The sequence below is a fragment of the Oncorhynchus mykiss genome, chromosome 16, assembly GCF_057628025.1.
Source record: "Oncorhynchus mykiss isolate SJ-2025 chromosome 16, ASM5762802v1, whole genome shotgun sequence".
NCBI classification, from domain to species: Eukaryota; Metazoa; Chordata; class Actinopteri; order Salmoniformes; family Salmonidae; genus Oncorhynchus; species Oncorhynchus mykiss.
This window is the reverse complement of record NC_143037.1, coordinates 12,559,186-12,582,500: the sequence shown is the minus strand read 5'-3', so window position 1 is coordinate 12,582,500 and position 23,315 is coordinate 12,559,186. Positions and strand designations below refer to the sequence as shown.

The window sequence follows — 23,315 nt, the reverse complement described above, 5'->3', positions numbered from 1 at the left end:
TTTTTTCTTAACTGACTTGCCAAGTTAAATAAAGGTTACACTAAGAGCATAACATTTCTGCAACCTAATTTTCAAATTATTGTCTAACCAATACCCAAATGGAGATTAAGTGAAATATAAACATCCACATTTGAATGTCCTTTTTTCTTGTTATTCTATTTTATTAACGAAAGCATAAAGATGTTGATGAAGAAATACTGTACTGTTGTTTTGAGTTAGAAATGTAACACATCCGAGTACTTAAGCATCAGATACATTGCAAATTGAGGGATTTTCACAACAGTAGCCGGATTATAAAAAAGTATATTGTCCTGCTAATAGGAAACATGTGCATGAAGGGCTACACCTCCTACAGTTGTGACGTCATCACTGTTATTCTACAATGTAGAAAATAGTAAAAATATAGAAAATCCTTGAATGAGTAGGTGTGTCCAAACTTTCGACTGGTACTTGCTTAAATTAGATTAATATTATCGTGTTTCTATTCCATGAAAAACCCTCTGGGTTTCAGTTAGGATGGAACGGAAAATATGGCGCTGTACAACGTGATGTCTGGCAGTACAGTACTGGGCTATTTGGCTAAAGAATCCCTGTGTCGTGCTTGTCTCAGAGTAGAGTGAAACAGTGCTAAAATAGATGTAGGCTTTTGCTTCTAACTTCATTATGCTCTTTAAATAAATAAGACCTACACCATTTTTAACAGTATATCTAAAAATATTTTTTCAAATGATGTGACTTCCCGCCAATAATTACATTTAGAGGACTGGAGGACTCTATATTAACATCTAAGGGGCTTTTATATAATTGTAAATTAATTAATAATTGCTTTGTTTAAAAAGTAACATTTTGGAGAGATTTCGTTTTCATTTAACCTAGAGTGAGCGAGAAAAATACCATTCTTGAACATGGTGTGAGACATTCTCACTCATTTGTAAATAAAGCAAGTCATTTAGAATGATTTACTTCTGGAGAAACCTAACTTGATTATTTAGCAGACATCACTTGCTTATATTCAGTTAACACATGTCTTAAGAATATCATGGAATATTTGAACAATATTCGTTTCTCCATGCTTGTCTCAGAGCCGCGCGAAACGGTGCTGAAATAGACGGCCACAGCAGGAAGGCTATGTATTCTGTGCCCACTCATGGTATCTCTCTTCGGTTACACATCCTTGGAATAGCAGAACAGCATAAAGGTCCAGCTGGCCCTTGCTGTGCCTGGTGAGCAGTTGGTCAAGTTCTGTTGTCAGAAAAGGAATGGAAATGTCAGGGTGAAACGAAATCCTGACTCTGCCTGTTGGAGGTGGAGTTCCAGAGCTCACAGGTGTGCCTGGCTTGGATTGTGACTCCATTTCGTCCCTCGCACCTTTCAACGCATGAGTGAGTCAATGACTATTCAAGCCATTGACTCACGGATGAATGAAGATGATGTACGATCGGCAAAGGCAACCTGCGGGCATCACGGTTCGGTAAGAAATGTTTTATATATATATATATATATATATATATATATATATATATATATATATTTGTAAAACAAAATATCATTAGAGTACTTAAGCATCGAATACATTGCAAGTTTTTTACATTGCAAGAATTTCACAACAGTAGCCGGGCTATAAAAAGTCTATTGTCTTGCTAATTGAAATAACTTGCATGATGGGCTACATTCTTTATAATAACCACAATGTCACACATCATTTGTATCTACCTTTCCAATTACTTTTAGAGTTTGGGAATTACAAATATGCGCTTTCTTTTTAGTTACAATGTTTTCGTTTGAACGTGCAGACTTCTTTCTTTAAATTATTGTTTCATGTAGGATGCTACATGTTTGACCAGTTGCAATTGTAAGTAGGCCTAATAAAAAAATCCTACTTCTATTTGGCTGTTAAACCTCATAACTTAACTGGCTGAGGTAGGCTATTTTATATAGGGCTAGGCTCCAAAGAAAATAGACTCCAATTAAGCCCACTTGTTGTTCGTAAAGTAAAATTCAAAATTCAAAAGGCACTTGCGCATCTGAGCAAACTTTTTTGCGGGTGCATGGCAACAGCCGGATAAGATGAGGAAAAAGAAGAAAAAAAGACTTGTGAGGCGTCTGTTTCTCAAACTAGACTCTCTAATGTACTTGTCCTCTTGCTCTGCAGTGGGGCCTCCCACTCCTCTTTCTATTCTGGTTAGAGAGGTGTGCCGCTGTATGATGCAACTTTTAAAGGAGGAACCACTGTACTTGTCCTCTTGCTCAGTTGTGCACCAGGGCCTCCCACTCTGGTGAGAGACAGTTTGCGCTGTTCTGTGAAGGGAGTAGTACAAGGCTTTGTACCAGATCTTCAGTTTCTTGGCAATTTCTCACATGGAATAGCCTTCATTTCTCAGAACAAGAATAGACTGACGAGTTTCAGAAGAAAGTTATTTGTTTCTAGGCATTTTGAGCCTGTAATCGAACCCACAAATGCTGATGCTCCAGATCCTCAACTAGTCTAAAGATGGCCAGTTTTATTGCTTCTTTAATCAGAACAACAGTTTTCGGCTGTGTTAACATAATTGCAAAAGGGTTTTCTAATGATCAATTAGCCTTTTAAGATGATAAACTTGGATTAGTTAACACAGCATGCCATTGGAACACAGGAGTGACGGTTACTGGTAATGGGCCTCTGTACACCTACGTAGACATTCCATTTAAAAAAACAGCCATTTCCAGTTACAATAGTCATTTACAACATTAACAATGTCTACACTGTATGTCTGATCAATTTGGTGTTATTTTAATGGACAAAAAATTTGCTTTTCTTTCAAAAACAAGGACATGTCTTAGTGACCCCAAACTTTTGAACGGTAGTGTATATATGTCGTTGTATGTATGTATGTATGTATGTGTGTATGTATATATACCCCGAGCTGACAAGGTCAAATCTGTTGTATATATACACATATACATACATACATACATACATACATACATACATACACACACACACACATATACATACATACATACATACATACATACATACATACATACATACACACACACACACACATATATACATACATACATATTTGTACAGTGTGCATAGGATATGGGTACTGAGGAGGAGGTATAGAGGACTTACCATCTGTGTCTTGAGACAGGCAACAAGTAGCTAACAGCAGAAGTCCTTTCCCTAACCATTTGAAGTGCCATGACCTCTTCTGCATTTTTGTCAATCGTTACTGCGTGCCTACCTGGAGGGCGAGAGAGAGAGAGAGAGAGAGAGAGAGAGAGAGAGAAATAAAGAAAGAAAGAAAGAAAGATAAGGAAAATTACTTTTCTGTCGTGTATGTCATAATAAGTGCAGGTTTTGTCCTGCCATCCTGACTTGAACAGGAAAAACTCCTCTTGGCCCTATCCACTAGGTCTAATTAGTTTCATAGCCAGGTCATAATAGCTGAAATCTTTACATCCACATGTTAACATGAACACCGACAACACAGAACAAACAAACTGCTATGCCACGGTATCTTTGACATGGTATCATTGACATGGTATCATTGACATGGTATCTTTGACATGGTATCTTTGACATGGTATCTTTGACATGGTATCTTCCCTGTCATGGTATCTTGGCATGGTATCTTGTTAACATATTAACTCTTTCTCTACATTGTCCACTATTCCATCTCCAGAATCCCGAAAACCTAACCCTCACAGGAGAATTGCAGGTATTCGGAAAGGAATCTGAGTCAGTCCATTTCAAAGGACATATCCTACCCAATTTTAACTTAGTGAAAGTATTTTTTCGAAGGGCTACGGGGGTCTTCTATCAAATGCAGGTTCTCTCATGTAATACCACCAGGGAGGAACTACATTCAACTATTCCCTTTGATGTAGCCAGTGTAGTTTATAGTGTTTTCCACCTGAGAGATATTACAGTAACGCTCCACAATAAAGTATAGCTTTGATGTTCCCTTCGTGTCTTCATTGGTAACTAATTATATGAAAATCGGTCTCTTCCATGTATCCCTTCACTACTGATAATATACCCCCAAAAATGTTTTGGGAAAATGTATTGAAAGAGGATTGTAAGAGGATAGTGCTAGGGTAAAAATGCATGCAATCGCTAAGATATGCAGGTACTGTGAATTCATGACTGTGTGGATCTCACAGACGGTGCAGAATGCAATGTTTTGCGTCATACTTGGGGCGGCAGGAAGCTTAGTGGTTAGAGCATTGGGCCAGTAACCGAAAGGTTGCTGGATCGGGTCCCCGAGCTGACAAGGTCAAATCTGTTGTTCTCCCCCTGAATGAGGCAGTTAACCCACTGTTCCCTGGTAGGCCGTCATTGCAAATAAGAATTTGTTCTTAACTGACTTGCCTAGTTAAATTAATAAAAGCAATTTCGCTCAAGCTAAAATATAAAACCAATGGAGAAATGCAATGGGTTGAAATTATGTTTCAATAGTACATACATTGGTAGAAGGCTTTAGTCCTGAGCAAAGGAAAAATACCACACAGACAGAGACATATCGTGACGTAGGCTATCAAGCTACCCGATTCCTTATAACATCAAGCCCTTCTCTTTCTGAACTGATTCGAGTTGCAAGTGTTATTGTCACAAATACAGCAGATTTAAACAGTACAGTGAAATGCTTAACTTGCGAGCTCTTTCCGAACAATGTGTAACCGATGTGAAATGGCTAACTAGTTAGCGGTGGTGCGCGCTAATAGCGTTTCAATTGGTGACGTCACTCGCTTTGAGACCTTGAAGTAGTGGTTCCCCTTGCTCTGCAAGGGCTGCGGCTTTTGTGGAGCGATGGGTAACGATGCTTCGACGGTGACTGTTGATGTGTGCAGAGGATCCCTGGTTCGAGCCCAGGTTGGGGCGAGGAGAGGGACGGAAGCTATACTGTTACATTGATGCTGTTGACCCGGATCACTGGTTGATGCGGAAAAGGAGGAGGTCAAAAGGGGGGTGAGTGTAACGGATGTGAAATGGCTAGCTAGTTAGCGGTGGTGCGCACTAAATAGCGTTTCAATCGGTGACGTCACTTGCTCTGAGACCTTGAAGTAGTGGTTTCCCTTGCTCCACAAGGGCCGCGGCCGTGGAGCGATGGGTAACGATGCTTCGAGGGTGACCGTTGATGTGTGCAGAGCGTCCCTGGTTCGTGCCCAGGTCAGGGTGAGGGGACAGATGTAGTCTATACTGTTACAAATGCACATTGCTACACAGTCATGTACAGGGGCGCAACTTTGGTTTAAGTAGTGGGGGGGATTATTTTTTATTTAAAACAATTATCCAGTCAGATAAGCACTCCAAACAGTCTGCCCGACGGCTTGGAGGCGTCTGCATGGTTTTGTATCACAATCCAATGATAAAACTGGGGGAGGGCACGAAAATGCAATTTCAGAATGTGGGGGACATGCCCCCTCCATCCCCAGTGAAAGTTGCGCCCCTGGTCATGTAAGTAGACTGATAATTATTGTCTTTGCTCCTCTCAACCAAGAGCTTCTTTGGAGAGAAAATGTAATTTCATACACTCCATTGTCAGAACAGATGCATATCTTTCCCCAATTGTAGTTCTGTTCCCAGATGAAACCAGAGAGACCTCTGACAACCAAGACTCAAAAGCAAAATTAACACTGGGGTTTCAAAGCTTTAATGCCAAAATATGTCTGGTTTTCTCATGGAGCAGAGGTTTTGAGCATTTAATCCACCCAGGTAATTGACTGTAGAGACATTTTAAAAACATACATCCACACACACCAAACAAGAGCACACACACACACACACACACGCACGTGCGCCCACACACGCATGCACGCATGTATGCCCACACACGCACACACACACGCACGAACATCCACACGGTAAACATCTTCCCCAGTATTGATATAGGTCTCAATAAGCTAATGGACCAAGACAGAGCCCTTCACTTCAGCTTTAATCCCTTAGAGTAACAGAGACAACACCTGCCTTCCTGTGCCATTGGCTCAACCTCCCAGCAGCACAATCTCACAAAAAGGCTCCACATCTACTTTGACAACAACTATCTTTTATTAATATTCTTTGAGAGGGAAAGCTAATATATTTTCGGAGAAAGAAATGATTTCCAATATTTTGTAAAGTGGAAAAAGTTGGCATAAGAAGAGAAAAACTACAATATGTTTTCTCTGAAAGGTTTTCTTGAATAGGCTGTTGGTTCTTCCTGTAATCTAATGTCTATGAAATGGAGGAGACTGGAAAGTAACATGGTACTTTGGAAGCCATAAATGTGTATTGTCTGAGAAGCAGGCAAAGGGCAGCTAGGTAATGGACCACATTTAACTTGTTAACACTGTTAATCCAGTTCTGTCACCGGTGTTTCACTAACTCTGTGAGGAGAAACACCATTAGCCAGGCGAGCTATCTAAACGGGAAACTATTCATTGGGAATAATGAGGCGGAAAGGGAATGTGATGTTTTCGGAACTGGCAATAACACCGAAAGGAAGGATTACTCTTACCGGTAATTAGTAGATCAGTAAAAAAAAAACTGCCATCTTTACTTAACTTTTCACTAGAAACTTGATAAACCTTTACAACATATTAATCCGTCCAATAGCGCTCTACTGTCTTGGAAAAGAAAATACCTTGCCCAAAAAAAGTTACATCTCTTTAATGTATTCTTCATTGGACATTGTGTAATGGTCTTTCCCAGAGAGCTTTAATATATATTAGGCTGGTGAAATTTAGCCCTCATTATCCACAGTGAAAGGTAATCAGGCAGGACTGGGTTGTAGTGGAGCAGGAGCCAGAGGAGAGTAATGATGGCACTGATGCCCATCAACACTAACACCGGAGCACCTTGATTTTCTCATGCAAGAGAGCCTCCCTGAAACATCTCTGAAATATCTACAACCCTCAGAAATATCTGTATCAAGATGATAGTTCTAACATTTACATTGTTTGCAAACTAAATATTTGGGCATTCCGATTTGATGTCACAGTTGAACTGAACTCATAAGACATCTACAGTATAAGTTCAATTGTTTATGAATCAATGGGTAAATATCATTCATTTAAAAGTCTAACAATGGATGTAGCAACTGCAGATTGCCCCCCTACAAGCTCTACTAAAGCTACTGAAGCCTACACGATAAACAAGATGAATTGAAGAATGCAAAATTAAGGCAAATAACGAGAGGAATCAAAAGACTAATAATTGGTTAGATTTGGTATATTTGTGAGTGTTTTTCCGCTCATTAAAAAGAATCTGTGAATGACTCATGTTCAGAGATTAATGACCTAAATCAGGGGAACAAATGAATATAATTATATAATTAATATAATATAAATTAATATAATTATGTGCTTTATCATCCAGATTGCCACAAATGAATGCTCCTGACTAGAGTGTTTTTTGTGTTAATCGTAATGAAACAAAACTATGACACAATGGATGTTGAGCATAATGTCCTCGACACTGTGCTTTCGCTATTTATAATACAACACCGGTAAGTGAACTAAAGTATGTCAATGGACATCATTATACTTCATAATGTGGCACTGCAGAGGGCTGCAGCACGAAAGATTGCAAGCCTAAAGGTATCGCAGTACTATTCAGCACCATGGACAGCAGCCCCAATAACGCCAGTACTGTTCAGCTCCATGGACAGCACTAGCATCCTCAATAGTGTACAAAACATTAGGAACACCTGCTCTTTCCATGACATAGACTGACCAGGTGAATCCAGGTGAAAGCTATGATCCCTTATTGATGTCACCTGTTAAATCCACTTCAAATCGGTGTAGATGAAGGGGAGGTGACAGATTAAAGAAGGATTTTAGCCTTGAGACAATTGAGACATGGAATGTGTATATGTGCCATTCAGAGGGTGAATGGGAAAGACAAAAGACTTCAGTGCCTTTAAATGTGGTACCACCTATGGTAGTAGGTGCCAGGCCCACTGGTTTGTGTGAAGAACTGCAACACTGCTGGGTTTTTCATGCTCAACAGTTTCCTGTGTGTATCAAGAATGGTCCACCACCCAAAGGACATCCAGCCAACTTGACACAACTGTGGGAAGCATTGGAGTCAACATGGGCCAGCAACCCTGTGGAACGCTTTCGACACCTTTTAGTCCATGCCCCAATGAATTGAGGCTGTCCTGAGGGCAAAAGGGGTACAACTCAATATTATGAAAGTGTTCCTATTGTTTTGTATACTCAGTGTTGATCCAGTAATATCAGTAGCCCCAATAGCACCAGCCTATTCAGCACCATGGACAGCAGCCACAAAAGCAACAGTACTGTTCAGCACCATGGACAGCACCCATCACTACATTTTCAGTACCATGGGCATGAGTCAGCTGGACAAACAAAGGCTGTTTGGTAGCTTGAGCACTAAAAACAAATATTTTGATTTATAAGTGTCCAACTTGCATACTTTTTCTGATATGACCAGAGGAATGCAGAGAAATAACATTATTTGAGCCAGCAATTGTATAAAAGAACTTTCACAGCTGACTGCCTCAAGGGCTCTAAATAATAAACTCAAAGCCAAACTCATCATTCTCAAATGTAGAGGAGACAAAGGCGAAAGCGTTGACTGAGTTTTCAAGCACTTTAATCCAAAACACAGACCCTGATTCGCATACTCTTTTTGAAGGTCTAACATGCATAGCAGAAGCCAAACCTCTCCGTCAGTGTTCCGTTTTTCTGTCCTCTGGATGGAAGTGAACTGATTCTATGCAGGTTTGGGGAGAATGGACCGGACAGACGCAGCAAACTGAATTTGTTTCAAATGACAAGCTTATTCAATGAATCCCTCTTTCGTTATTTTCTCCCTGTTCTGTTCACTGCTGCTGGCTACAGATTGGTCTAGGTGGCAATGATGGATGGTTGGAACAAACATTTCTGGACAGCTAATTAAAGAAATCTAATTCGATAAGGGGGCTCCAGACTTAAAGAGCATTAAATGCAGTGCCTGAACGCAGGCTGAATCCAATTACCCATTGTCTTTAATGAGAGGGAGAAAGCTTAACAAGCTATTGGCACCCAGACTGATTATTTGGAGCATGATCCAAAAATGTTTTGGTCTCCTTTGATGAGCAACATTGAAAGACATTTAGAAATATAGTAATTATGTCTAAATGTAAAAATGGACACAGCCAAGTACTCAACTGCTCTACAATTCCCTCTCTCTACTACTGGATACAAACAGACAAGACAACTGAATGAGAGCAAGACACGCCTCTTGTAGACATAGTGGAAATGCAATTCAGTGAGTATCCAGTAAAGGTTCAATGCTAGAAGCAGCTTGTTGACCCTAACCAGGAAGGGTCCTGACTTCTGACTCAGTGAGATCAGTGATGAGCCCACGGCAATGTGTACGCAGCCGAAATGGTAAACACGATGACCTGGCTAAACATCAGCATTGACTTTGATGTTTGCATCCTCATCTTACACTTGGAGAAGGTTACTATTGCGTCCAGCCCAGAGGTTATGTTTATTAAGCAACGGGATGAACTCTTGTAGCTTAGCATATGGGCCATTGATTTAACATCAATTGATGAGATCTAGTTCTGGGCTGCATTTGACTTGTGTGTGGAGGCTGACAAATTGCAGTATGTTTTTAAGACACTTTTAGATGTTGAATTAACATTCCGCATACAGCATTATGTCATCAGGTGTCAGAGAAAGGAAGGCTTGTATTATGTCATCAGGTGTCAGAAAAGGAAGGCTTGTCATCAGGTGTCAGAGAAAGGAAGGCTTGTATTATGTTATTAGGTGTCAGAGAAAGGAAGGCTTGTAATTATGTCATCAGGTGTCAGAGAAAGGAAGGCTTGTAATTATGTCATCAGGTGTCAGAGAAAGGAAGGCTTGTATTATGTCATCAGGTGTCAGAGAAAGGAAGGCTTGTTATCGGGTGTCAGAGAAAGGAAAACTTGTATTATGTCATCAGGTGTCAGAGAAAGAAAGGCTTGTAATTATGTCATCAGGTGTCAGAGAAAGGAAGGCTTGTATTATGTCATCAGGTGTCAGAGAAAGGAAGGCTTGTATTATGTTATCAGGTGTCAGAGAAAGGAAGGCTTGTATTATGTTATCAGGTGTCAGAGAAAGGAAGGCTTGTCATCAGGTGTCAGAGAAGGAAGGCTTGTATTATGTCCTTCAGGTGTCAGAGAAAGGAAGGCTTGTATTACGTCATCAGGTGTCAGACAAAGGAAGGCTTGTATTATGTCATCAGGTGTCAGACAAAGGAAGGCTTGTATTACGTCATCAGGTGTCAGACAAAGGAAGGCTTGTATTACGTCATCAGGTGTCAGAGAAAGGAAGGCTTGTAATTATGTCATCAGGTGTCAGAGAAGGAAGGCTTGTATTATGTCATCAGGTGTCAGACAAAGGAAGGCTTGTATTACGTCATCAGGTGTCAGAGAAAGGAAGGCTTGTATTACGTCATCAGGCGTCAGAGAAGGAAGGCTTGTATTATGTCATCAGGTGTCAGACAAAGGAAGGCTTGTATTATGTCATCAGGTGTCAGACAAAGGAAGGCTTGTATTACGTCATCAGGTGTCCGAGAAAGGAAGGCTTGTATTATGTCATCAGGTGTCAGACAAAGGAAGGCTTGTATTATGTCATCAGGTGTCAGACAAAGGAAGGCTTGTATTACGTCATCAGGTGTCAGAGAAGGAAGGCTTCTATTATGTATGCAGTAGCTGTAGTGTGTTATGCAAATGATGCATATGCATGCAACACCCTTGATAATTAAACCGAGGTAGGCTACCCCTCTTTTTCACAGATCAGTTTGGGACATTGGGGATTAAATTCTGGTTCAGGGATCTTTGGGACATCCCTACCCTAAACCTTACAGAACCCTAAGCTTAAACATTTTAAATGTTAACTTCAATGGGAAGGGACATCCCAAGCCTAACAAAGGACACGGACACTTTCGTTTGCAGTTAGGCTACTTTCACCTTACATCTACAAAGTCAAGGCAACAGATTGTTGAGAATGTTCACGCTAATTGGATGACCCTTAGGATAATCATGCCAGCATTAAGTACAACGGGATAATGTAACTGTACACTTAAAATGTATTAATATAGTATTGTAAACCTTTAATTCACGTGAGTGTTATTGCAAAGGGTCAGAATTAACGAATTCCATATAGTTTTGTAGGTATGGGATAACGATTTTCACGTTGTGGTGTCATGTCGAGAAATTACGGTTACACGTTTGTATGCGTTCTATAACAAGTAAATACAGTATTCCCGGCAAATAATAACTTGGCCAATATATCCAAAAAAAAGTCGTTCACCCAGGATGACCATTCTATGAAACGGACAAATAGTGACAGACAGTCTGATACACTGACTTTAGTAGGACCCTGCAATAGACTGGCACTTCATTCTGTAAAATCATTAGCATAAAAACATTTCAAACACTCTTTTCTTCTCAAAAATACAAGTAATGGGCAGAAAAAGTCTTACCATTAGCTCTAAAGCCATGTAAATCCTGTCCCGATAGTGCTTCTTAGAGAAAAACGCATCCTGAGGAATCCCTGAACATCAGGAACTCTATCGCCCTCTGTCTGCTTTGCCTTCCCGTTCCCGTTCTAAAGTGGCATTCAGAAACAGAAATCACACGCACTCCTCCTGCGATAAGTGGCAAAGTAGCCAGTGTGGAACTTGCTTGTATCAGAATAGGCTCCGTCTGAATTGATGACTGCTACTACTCGGGCGCCTGAACAGTAGTATCCTTGGGTACTCTATGTATTAACCAGAGCGTCGCTGCTCAGAGAGGAAATGTCCATTGAAGCCGTGAATTCACAACAGCACTACATCGCCGTAATCTAAATAGGACACAGTAAAACTCAGATTCATGTGCCCGCTGCGGATAGGTCACTATGGGCAGACCCAGCCTGGTCTCATCGACTAGAAGCAACATAGTAAACGTAAATCCAGGACACTCGAATTAGTACATAGCCTGGTTCCTCTCTAGGTTTCTTCCTAGGTTTTGGCCTTTCTAGGGAGTTTTTCCTTGCCACCGTGCTTCTACACCTGCATTGCTTGCTGTTTGGGGTTTTAGGCTGGGTTTCTGTACAGCACTTTGAGATATCAGCTGATGTACGAAGGGCTATATAAATACATTTGATTTTGATTTGATTTTAATATGATACTGTGTGTTATGTTTGATATGGTTACATAAAACAGAGGCGGTTGGTCGGGATGGGTGAATGTATAATGCAAACGCTTAACAACCCAGAGGTTGCGAGTTCAAATCTCATCATGGACTACGTTAGCATTTTAGTTAGTTAGCAACTTTTCAACTATTTACTTATTTTGAGCTACTTTTCAACTACTTAGCATGCTAGCTAACCCTTCCCTAGCCTTAACCCTTTAGCTAACCCTTCACATAACCCAAACCTTAACCATTTGAGCTAATCCTTCCCCTAACCCTAATTCCTAAACTTAACCCTAACCGTCATACAAAATGTGTGAGATATCCACAAATGAATACATACCATACGAAAAATAACATATCATACTAAATAGAGTGTGATGGATTTACAAAGAGAAAAATACGAATGGATCTGAGACCAGGCTACAACCAAGCACGAGCTGTGTTCAAATCAAATTGCATTGGTCACTTGCGCCTAATACAACAGGTAGACCTCACAGGTTCACCTCACAGTGAAATGCTTACTTACGAGCCCCAAACCAGCAATGCAGTTAAAAAAAATATGGATAAGAATAAGAAATAAAAGTAACAAGTAATTAAAGAGCAGCAGTAAATTAACAATAGCAAGACTATATACAGGGGTTACCGGTACGGAGTCAATGTGCAGGTTAGTTGAGGTAATATGTACATGTTGGTAGAGTTATTAAAAGTGACAATGCATAGATGAGAAGCAGCAGTGTAAAAGAGGGGGGGGGGAGCAATGCAAATAGTCTGGGTAGCTATTTGATTCGGTGTTCAGGAGTATTATGGCTTGGGGGTAGAAGCTGTTTAGAAGCGTCTTGGACCTAGACTTGGCGCTCCGGTACTGCTTGCTGTGCGGTAGAAGAAAGAACCGTCTATGACTAGGGTGCCTGTGTAACGGATGTGAAACGGCTAGCTTAGTTAGCGTGGGCGCTAAATAGCGTTTCAATCAGTGACGTCACTTGCTCTGAGACCTTGAAGTAGTAGTTCCCCTTGCTCTGCAAGGGCCGCGGCTTTTGTGGCGCGATGGGTAACGATGCTTCGAGGGTGACTGTTGATGTGTGCAGAAGGTCCCTAGGGACTCTTGCCAAATTGCTTTTAATTTATGTTAAAAAAAAAATATTATAAAGTGAAAATTGCATCATCAAACATTCTACTAAGTGTAACAGTATTGCTTCTGTCCCTCTAATCGCCTCAACCTGGGCTTGAACCAGGAATCCTCTGCACACACGAACACCAGTCACACTTAAAGCATCGTTACCTGTTGCTCCACAAAATCCACAACCACTGCAGAGCAAGGGAAATAACTACTTCAAGGTCTCAGAGTGAGTGACATCACAGATTGAAACGCTACTAGCGCGCACCGCTAACTAGCTAGCAATTTCACACTAGTTACATAAGCATGGACCGACAGCATCTTCTATTTTTGGTCCTTTTTTTGGCGCGGTCCAGACCGGCCTTTATTTCAACGTCCACGGAGGTCTGTTCCGGAACGGACCAAATCTGAACCAGTCATAGACGTCTGTGTTTGCTTCAGATTTTTCATTAGAATAATACCCAACATGCTTTGCAAGTCTTTGTTTTTACATGACATTTACGTCATTCAGCATGCATGCAGGACTTTAAGGCGCTTTGGATAAAAATGTTTGCTAGATGGCATATATTATTATATTCATACCTTTTGATTTATTCAACATTTTGAAAGACTGAATTGAAAATGTATTAAAATATTTTTTTCTCTCACCCATATACACACAATACCCAAATAATGACAATGTGATTTATTGAAAATGAAATACAGAAATCTCATTTACATAAGTATTCACACCCATTCACTATGAAACTCCAAATTGAGCTCAGGTGCATCCAATTTTCCTTCCCAATGTCCTTACAACTTGATTGGTGTCCACCTGTGGCAAATTGAATTGTTTGGACATGATATTGAAATAATCACACCTGTCTATATAAGGTCCCACATTTGACACTGCATGTCAGGGCAGAAACTATAGTATGAAGTACAAGGAACTGTCGGTAGAGCTCCAAGATATAATTGTGATGAGGCATATACCTGGGGAAAGGTATAAAACAATTTCTGGAGTGTTGAACGTTTTCAAGAGCCTAGTGGTCGCCATCATTGGTGAAATTGAAAAAATATGGAACTACTCAGCCTCTGCCTAGTGCTGACCATCCAACCAAACTGAGCAAACATGCAAGAAGGACCTTGGTCAGGGACGTGACAAAGAACCCAATATCAACCCTGATAGAACTACAGAGTTCCTTGGCTGAGATGAGAGAACATCCCCGTCTCTAAAGCACTTCACCAATCTGGGCTTTATGGGAGAGTAGCCGGAGGCCACTGCTGAGAATAAGGCACATGACAGCATGCATGGAGTTTGTAGAAAGGCACTTGAAAGACTAAGTGAATAAGGCAAATGTTTCTGTGGTTTGATGACAGATACATTTAACTCTTTGGCCTGAATGCAAAGCTCTATGTCTGGAGAAAACCAGGCACAAATCATCACCCGTCTAACACAATCCCTACCATGAAGCATGGCGGTGGTAGAATCATGCTATTGGGATGCTTTTCAGAGGCAGGGACTTGGAGACTGGTAAGGATAGAGGTAATAATAAAGAAAACCAAATACAGGCAAATCCTTGATGAGAACCTGCTTCAGAGTGCCAACGACCTTGGAGCTGATATCTTCACCCCAGTCTAACAGGACAATGACCCCAAGCATACAGCCAAAGCAATGCTGGAATGGCTTCAGAACAAGAATGTGAAAGTCCTTGAGTGGCATAGCCAAAGCCCAGACTTGAATCTCATTGAAAATCTGTGGAAAGACTTGAAGATTGCTGTTCACCGCCGCTCCCCATCTAATTTAACAGAGCTTGAGAAAATCTCCAAGGAAGAATAAGAGAAAATCCCAAATCCAGATGTGCAAAGCTGATACAGACATACCCAAGACTCAAAGCTGTAATCAACATCAGGAAAATATGTATTTTCAACGTCAAGAAAATATATATTTTCACCTTTCATTCAGAACCTAAAATTAACCTAACAGCAAGGTCTGGAAAATGTGTATTTTCAAAGTCATTTTACACACTAGGATGGGTCTACAGTTATATTGTGTTTCCACCTCTAATAGTAAAAGGTTTGTGAGTGCAGAGCAATTATAGCATAGTGGCTTTACCTTCTGTCCATCTGTTCAGTGAGTAGGATTACATCAAATCCTGTTGAGCCAGGGTATTCAGAAAGCCAAGGACTAGTAGTAAGTGGTCATCAAATCAACTGTGATAGAGTCGAGCAATGATAAAAAAGGATTTGTAATCCATTTGTGTGAATGATGTAACACGAGTTACTATGCAGGTTTCCATTTATTAAAAAAAATACATTACGACATAAACGGTTGATAAAAAATACATTACGACATGTGTAATAAACGGTTGATAAAAAATACATTACGACATGTGTAATGAAAATGGTTGATAAAAAATACATTACGACATGTGTAATGAAAACGGTTGATAAAAAATACATTACGACATGTGTAATAAACGGTTGATAAAAAATACATTACGACATGTGTAATGAAAACGGTTGATAAAAAAATACATTTTCTAACGATCAACAACATTTTGATCCTTTCAACAGGGTGCATTTTCATTTTGATGATGGAAACGGTGTTCTTCAACACTGAAATGTAAACACAACATGCAACAAATTCCCGAGTGGCGCAGCGGTCTAATGCACAGCATCTCAATGCTAGAGGAGTCACTACAGACACACTGGTTCGAATCCAGGCTTTATCACAACCGGCTGTGATTGGGAGTCCTATAGGGCGGCGCACAATTGGCCCAGCGTTGGCCGGTGTAAGCCGTCATTGTAAATAAGAATTTGTTCTTAACTGACTTGTCTAGTTAAATAAAAGTGTAAGAGTTTACTGAGTTACAGTTCATATAAGAAAATCTGTCAATTTAAATAATTTAATTTGGCCTTAAATCTATGGATTTCACATGACTGTGTGTTCAGATATGCCTCTGTTGGTCACAGATACTTAAAAAAAAAGAGAGGGGTCAGTATCTGGTGTGACCACAATTTTCCTCATGCAGCGTGACATCTCCTTCATATAGAGTTTATTATGGCCTGTTGAATGTTGTCCCACTCCTCTTCAATGGCTGTGCGAAGTTGCAGAATATTGGCGAGAACTGGCACACTGTCGATCCACAGCATCCCAAACTTGCTCAATGGGTGACATGTCTGGTGAGTATGCAGGCCAAGGAAGAACAGACATTTTCAGCTTCCAGGAATTGTGTACAGATCTTTGCAACATGCGGCTGTGCATTATCATGCTGAAACATGAGGTGATGACAGTGGATGAATGGCACGGTAATGGGCCTCAGGATCTCATCACGGTATTTCTGTGCATTCAAATTGCAATCGATAAAATGAAATTGTGTTCATTGTCCGAAGCTTATGCCTGCCTGCCCATACCATAACCCCACCACCACGGGGCACTCTGTTCACGATTTTGTCATCAGAAAACCGCTCACCCACACAATGCCATAAACGCTGTCTGCCATCTGCCAAGTACAGTTGAAATTGGGATTCACACGTCTCCAGCATGCCAGTGGCCATTGAAGGTGAGCATTTGCCCACTGAAGTTGGTAACGATGCCAAACTGCAGTCAGGTCAAGACCCTGGTGAGGACAACGAGCATGCAGATAAGTTTCCCTGAAACGGTTTCTTACAGTTTGTGCAGAAATTCTTCGGTTGTGCAAACCGATAATTTCATCAGCTATCCAGGTGGTTGTTCTCAGACGGTCCCGCAGGTGAAGAAGCCAGATGTGGAGGTCCTGCGCTAGCGTGGTTACATGTGGTCTGCGGTTGCGAAGCCGGTTTAAATTCTCTAAAATGACGCTGGAGGTGGCTTATGGTAAATAAATTAACATTAAAGTCTCTGGCAACAGCTCTGGTGGACATTCCTGCAGTCAGCATGCCAGTTGCATCTGTGACATTGTGTTGTGTGCCAAAACTGCACATTTTAGAGTGGCCTTTTATTTTCCCCAGCACAAGGTGCACCTGTGTAAGGACATGCTGTTTAATCGGCTTCTAAATAATCCATCCACCTGCCAGGTGTGGCATGTAAACAAATTTGTGCAGCAAATTTGAGAGAAATAAGCTTTTTGTGCATATGGAACAATTTTGGGATCATTTATTTCAGCTCATGTTGAATTTTTGTTCAATGTGTAAAGCTCTACTCCACTTTTAATTCTAAATGCCTACTGCTTGCTAAATAAAAATGTAAACTATACAAATTGTTTCTTTGCAGGGCAAGGATTGTCCTGACTTTCAATAACGCCCGAATTGCTTCGCCCTGCTTTTCTGGTTGGCTGGCAAGCTTCACCATCCACTTATTTGCGATCTACAGGAGTGCAAGTTTCACCATGGCACGGACCATGGCGATACATTCAGGCACATGGGAATGATTAGAATATGGAAAATATTAGTCAATTATTGCATTATACTCGCAGGCTACCTGAGACATGAAACAGATAGGTGGGAAGGCATACAGGGTGTCGCCAATTTATAAATGCGTTATTTGCCTAAATGGGTAACGGAGACTCTTCAACCACAACCTTTTTATTCCACACTGCACAGTGGTTGCTCAACTAAAAGCTTTGAGATTATGCTGTGGGTCATTTTTGGTTCAGTACGGTACCCAGTGTCACTGCTTCATTGCTCCAGACCAGCGCAAGAGGGAGTTAGAGCACTGATTATGCTTTTGGGTCCTACCGTGTCTCTAATTGACAATGAATGGTGAACATAAATCTAATAGAAACTGATAATTGTGCACAACTTCAGAATTGAATTTCAATGAACTGAATGATGAGGATGAAGGTGATTGAATTTAGAACAATAGTGTAAGAATTGCGATTTCCCTGTCCTGCACGCGCACACCCAGAAAAAACACACTTATTTTTTTGTTACTACTTTGGATAAAAAATAAATAATTACCAACATTCTTTCTGATAGTCTAAATAAATAAATGTTTTGGTTATCCTGACCTGGACACCATATAATATTATAGTCCATTATGGGCTATTAGCAGGACAATAGACTCACCATGTATTATAATAGACCATTATGGGCTATTAGCAGGACAATAGACTCACCATGTATTATAATAGACCATTATGGGCTATTAGCAGGACAATAGACTCACCATGTATTATAATAGACCATTATGGACTATTATCAGGACAATAGACTCACCATGTATTATAATAGACCATTATGGGCTATTAGCAGGACAATAGACTCACCATGTATTATAATAGACCATTATGGGCTATTAGCAGGACAATAGACTCACCATGTATTATAATAGACCATTATGGACTATAGCAGGACAACAGACTCACCATGTATTATAATAGACCATTATGGGCTATTAGCAGGACAATAGACTCACCATGTATTATAATATACCATTATGGGCTATTAGCAGGACAATAGACTCACCATGTATTATAATAGACCATTATGGACTATTAGCAGGACAATATACTCACCATGTATTATAATAGACCATTAGCAGGACAATAGACTCACCATGCATTATAATAGACCATTATGGACTATTAGCAGGACAATATACTCACCATGTATTATAATAGACCATTAGCAGGACAATAGACTCACCATGTATTATAATAGACCATTATTGACTATTAGCAGGACAATAAACTCACCATGTATTGTAATAGACCATTATGGACTATTAGCAGGACAATATACTCACCATGTATTATAATAGACCATTAGCAGGACAATAGACTCACCATGTATTATAATAGACCATTAGCAGGACAATAGACTCACCATGTATTATAATAGACCATTAGCAGGACAATAGACTCACCATGTATTATAATAGACCATTAGCAGGACAATAGACTCACCATGTATTATAATAGACCATTAGCAGGACAATAGACTCACCATGTATTATAATAGACCATTAGCAGGACAATATACTCACCATGTATTATAATAGACCATTAGCAGGACAGTAGACTCACCATGTATTATAATAGACCATTATGGACTATTAGCAGGACAATATACTCACCATGTATTGTAATAGACCATTAGCAGGACAATAGACTCACCATGTATTATAATAGACCATTATGGACTATTAGCAGGACAATATACTCACCATGTATTATAATAGACCATTAGCAGGACAATAGACTCACCATGTATTATAATAGACCATTATGGACTATTAGCAGGACAATAGACTCACCATGTATTGTAATAGACCATTATGGACTATTAGCAGGACAATATACTCACCATGTATTATAATAGACCATTAGCAGGACAATAGACTCACCATGTATTATAATAGACCATTATGGACTATAGCAGGACAATAGACTCTTGCCAACACCTCCCTGTAGTTTGATACTTTGCGCAAGGCAATTGATCAGCATCAGCATTAAAAACTTTGTGGATGGGGCCTCCCGAGTGGCGAAACAGTCTAAGACTGCATCGCGTTACTACAGATGCTGGTTCGATACCCGTGCCGGCCGCGGCCCGGGAGATCTGAGGCGACGGTGGGCTTTTGATTTCTCTCCCTCTAAAAACAGAAATATATAATTATAAATAGCAAACTGGCTTTATTTACAAATGAGTAAGAATGTCTCATCCTATGTTCAAGAATGTCCTTTTTCATCGCTCACTTTCGGTTATTTGAAAACAAATTAATCTCCAAAATAGTTATTTTTTAAACAAACCAGAGAAAGTTGGTTTCAATTTCCACCAGAAAAGACAGAACAAATAATACAACAAGTATTGTGGTTAAACTCAAATATACTAATTGCTTTAAAAAAAACTGTATTGGCTGAACTAGATTCTCAGTTCCTCCTGAAAGCCATAATCTGCTCACTTAAATTAATAGAGATCCTGGTATGTTGTTACAGCATAATCAAAGTGAGGACAAATCGGCGATCTGCTGTATACTTATGGCCTATTGTAAGCTGAAATTCACACCTTTCCAGTACTCCTCACCACGTCCCAAACTCCACCTGAAAAAAGCTCATTGGTTGCCAAGAAAGCGGTTAGTTTTGCTAGATTCTTAACATGTGTACGCAGCTTGTGTGTGTTGGAGTCACTTAATTCTTAATTGATCTACCGTTTCTATCATAGGCCACTGTAATCGATGAGGGCTCAGGGCGGTACCATTCAGCCCATCTGATTAAGGTGCTCATGGATCAGATTCAAACTTTGAAGACCGAGATTGGGTCTAGGAAGGCAGACCAGCAGAAAGAGAAACAGTAGATAATGAGGGCAGAGAAACGGGCGACAACTGGTGCATTGGTCCAGAGCCAGGCGGTATTGGCAGAGAGTCACCCGTCATTTGGCGGAGAGTCAGGCGGCATTGGCGGAGAGTCAGGCGGAGAATGACCCGTTCAAGAGGGAGAGGAACAAGATGGAGTCACAATCCATGCCAGGCACACCTGTGAGCTCTCCGACAGGCAGAGTCAACATATGTGGCAGGTTTGTCAGGTCGTCGGTTCACAGTGATATTTCCATTCCTCTTCTGACAACAGAACTTGACCAACTGCTCACCAGGCACAGCAAGGGCGCCGTCCGGACTGTTATGCTGTTTTGCTATTCCAAGGATGTGTAACCACTGTGTCTCAGAAATTTCTGTCCATGACTAATGTAACCTGAAAAAGCAGTTAAAGGCAGAGTTAATGAGTACTTGAGGTCTCCAAGACATGGTCTGGACATGGCCTGCTCTCCCTTATGTAAGGAATTAGGCACTTTACCATGTTTACTACAGTAAGTACTGTAGGCTATATTTACTTGTCAGACTGCAGAGTAGCCTAATAAACAAATGCAGGCGGCTTCTAGCTTCAAAATGCTTGAAATGCTTTATTATCCAAATATATAAAGCGCGTGTTGGCGACCTCATGTAACCGCAACATGTCAGATAAAGCATATACTGTACAGTACAGTATTTCTTCATCAGCATCTTTATGCTGTCATTAATAAAATAATGATAAAAATACCTTTTCATTTATTTATCTATTTATTTCGTTATGGATCTATAACGAATTGCTATGGGAATAAATATCACTGAATGACAGAAATATTGGAACAAGGTAGGCTAATGAAGGTAAACAAATTGTTGCTTACTGGAAAAAACCCTTTCAAAATTAATGGAAGAGACAGCATTCAGAGGTCAAGACAGCGCTGCTCGGAGACCAGCATGGGGACTGTTCTTGATAAACCAACGCAATTTTTTCTTTTCACTGAATATCAATTTGAGACTACAATTAGACTACAATTAGGGTGTGGAAATGTTAGGATTATTTTGCTCTTACTGTAATACTGTAGGCTACTCCCGGCCGCGTTGTACAGCGCCATTATGGGCTATTAGTAGGACAATAGACTCGTTAAGAAGGAGGGTATCGTCAAATGTGTTCCTTAGTTAGGTTGGCTGTATCACAACCGGCCGTGATTGGGAGTCCCATAGGGCGGCGCACAATTGTCCCAGCGTCGTCCAGGTTAGGGGAGGGTTTGGCCGGCCAGGATGTCCTTGTCCAAAAAATAGGTACGGTGGGCTTACAGTTTATCTTCCTCTAAAAACAGAAATAAATATTTTGGCCTTTATAAATCTTATTTTGTCCTTTATTCAGATTATAATTTGCTCACTTTCTGTTATTTGAAAACGAAATAATCTCAAAAATATCATTATTTTTTAAACAAAATGATTATTATTATTATTAATTAATTTAGAATTATATGAAAGCCCCCTTTTTCTTGAACAGCTTTTTTTCTGGAGTGAAGTCATTAAGTCGAGCTAAGATAGTTAAATGGAAACTGTTGTCGCATTTATTTTGTATGCCAACTTTCTAAATTTCGTTTTTTTTTTAAATCACTGGACGAGTTAATGAAAACATAGCTAGCGATGGACAGGAAAAAGCATGGTTGGCATTCATTGGATTACAGATGGAATGACAATAATTTTTGTAATTTGGTGTGCTCCACGCTTTGTTGAAGACAAAGCAGATGTTAGTTTCTGACAGTGTCAGCCAGTAATTGTTTAATTATTACTGATAAATGATTTACTGTACACATTTGGGGCCATATATTCACAAACTCTGTTTATTTTTTACAACTCTCTGACCCAAAAATGTGCAAGTTATAATTTTTTTGTCATGAATCTTGTTCTGGAGGCCGCACTACTGCCGAGTGGTCATTAGCTGGCACAGCCGCTAATTCATTAAATCAGATTTTTTTTACCCTAACCTTAACAACACTGCTAACCCTAATGCTTAACCGTAACTATAAATTAAGACCAAAAGCTTATCTTAGTTTTCCTGAATTTTTACAATATAATACATTTTGACTTTGCAGCTGGCCCATCTAGCGGAAATCGCACAGTTCTGCCTCCATGGCAAGATTCATGACAAAAAACATCAACCTCCTTATAAATTACCTCTTGACGCAGGACAACATGAATTTACCACTTCAGATGTTTAAGTATTAACAAAACGAAAGGTGTTTTGTGAGGGTAATTCCAATCTAAAATGCAAGTGCCTCTACTACAGATATAGGATCTTAATGTTATAACTATTTTCTTGCTTAGAATGTTCCTGCAGGAAATGCTGATGAGCTTTGTGATTTACATAAATTCACATTAAAATCCTGTTGCTGCAGAATGATTTTCAAATTAAGAACCTACATCTGTACATGGGGAAACAGCACATCAGCCCCTACCGAAACCATAACATACACATCCAGATCAAGAAAACGTCAAGTAAAGCAACATTAACAACCTTCCAGTCTTATTTACAGGAACTTAACACATTACAATGGCAATGTGCCAACAAAATGAGCCTCCAACACACAGAGAGAGAGACAGAGAGAGACAAACAGGCAATAACGATTTGATAGACTGGCAGCCCAATTCAGAGACTAAATGTGCTCTTTTCTCATGTTTTTTTATTTTTATTATACAGGCCTCAATGACTTCTTCAACTGGACTGCCTGGGTTTGCGGTTCCAAAAGTATTGCATGTATTATTTGGAAAGCGAGAAAGGCAAAGGTCATTTGCACCAGCTGTAATG

The 23,315-nt window shown here is 40.1% G+C and overlaps 1 protein-coding gene across 4 annotated transcripts in view; it reads right to left on the bottom strand.

Annotated features, from left to right (window-relative positions):
- Nucleotides 1-23,315, bottom strand: part of LOC110492834 (protocadherin-15-like) — a 303,674-nt gene that overhangs the window by 224,795 nt on the left and 55,564 nt on the right. For 2 of the 4 annotated variants that reach the window (XM_036946203.2, XM_036946205.2), the window contains exons 1-2: nucleotides 11,453-11,825; nucleotides 3,119-3,230 (exon numbers count right to left, since the gene is read on the bottom strand). In XM_036946203.2, the coding sequence (XP_036802098.2) occupies nucleotides 3,119-3,203 (85 nt within the window). In that variant the 5' untranslated portion in view covers nucleotides 3,204-3,230; nucleotides 11,453-11,825. Of the gene's footprint in view, nucleotides 1-3,118; nucleotides 3,231-11,452; nucleotides 11,826-23,315 lie in introns of those variants that run through there. The other 2 variants (XM_090201917.1, XM_090201916.1) reach the window with 1 other exon arrangement.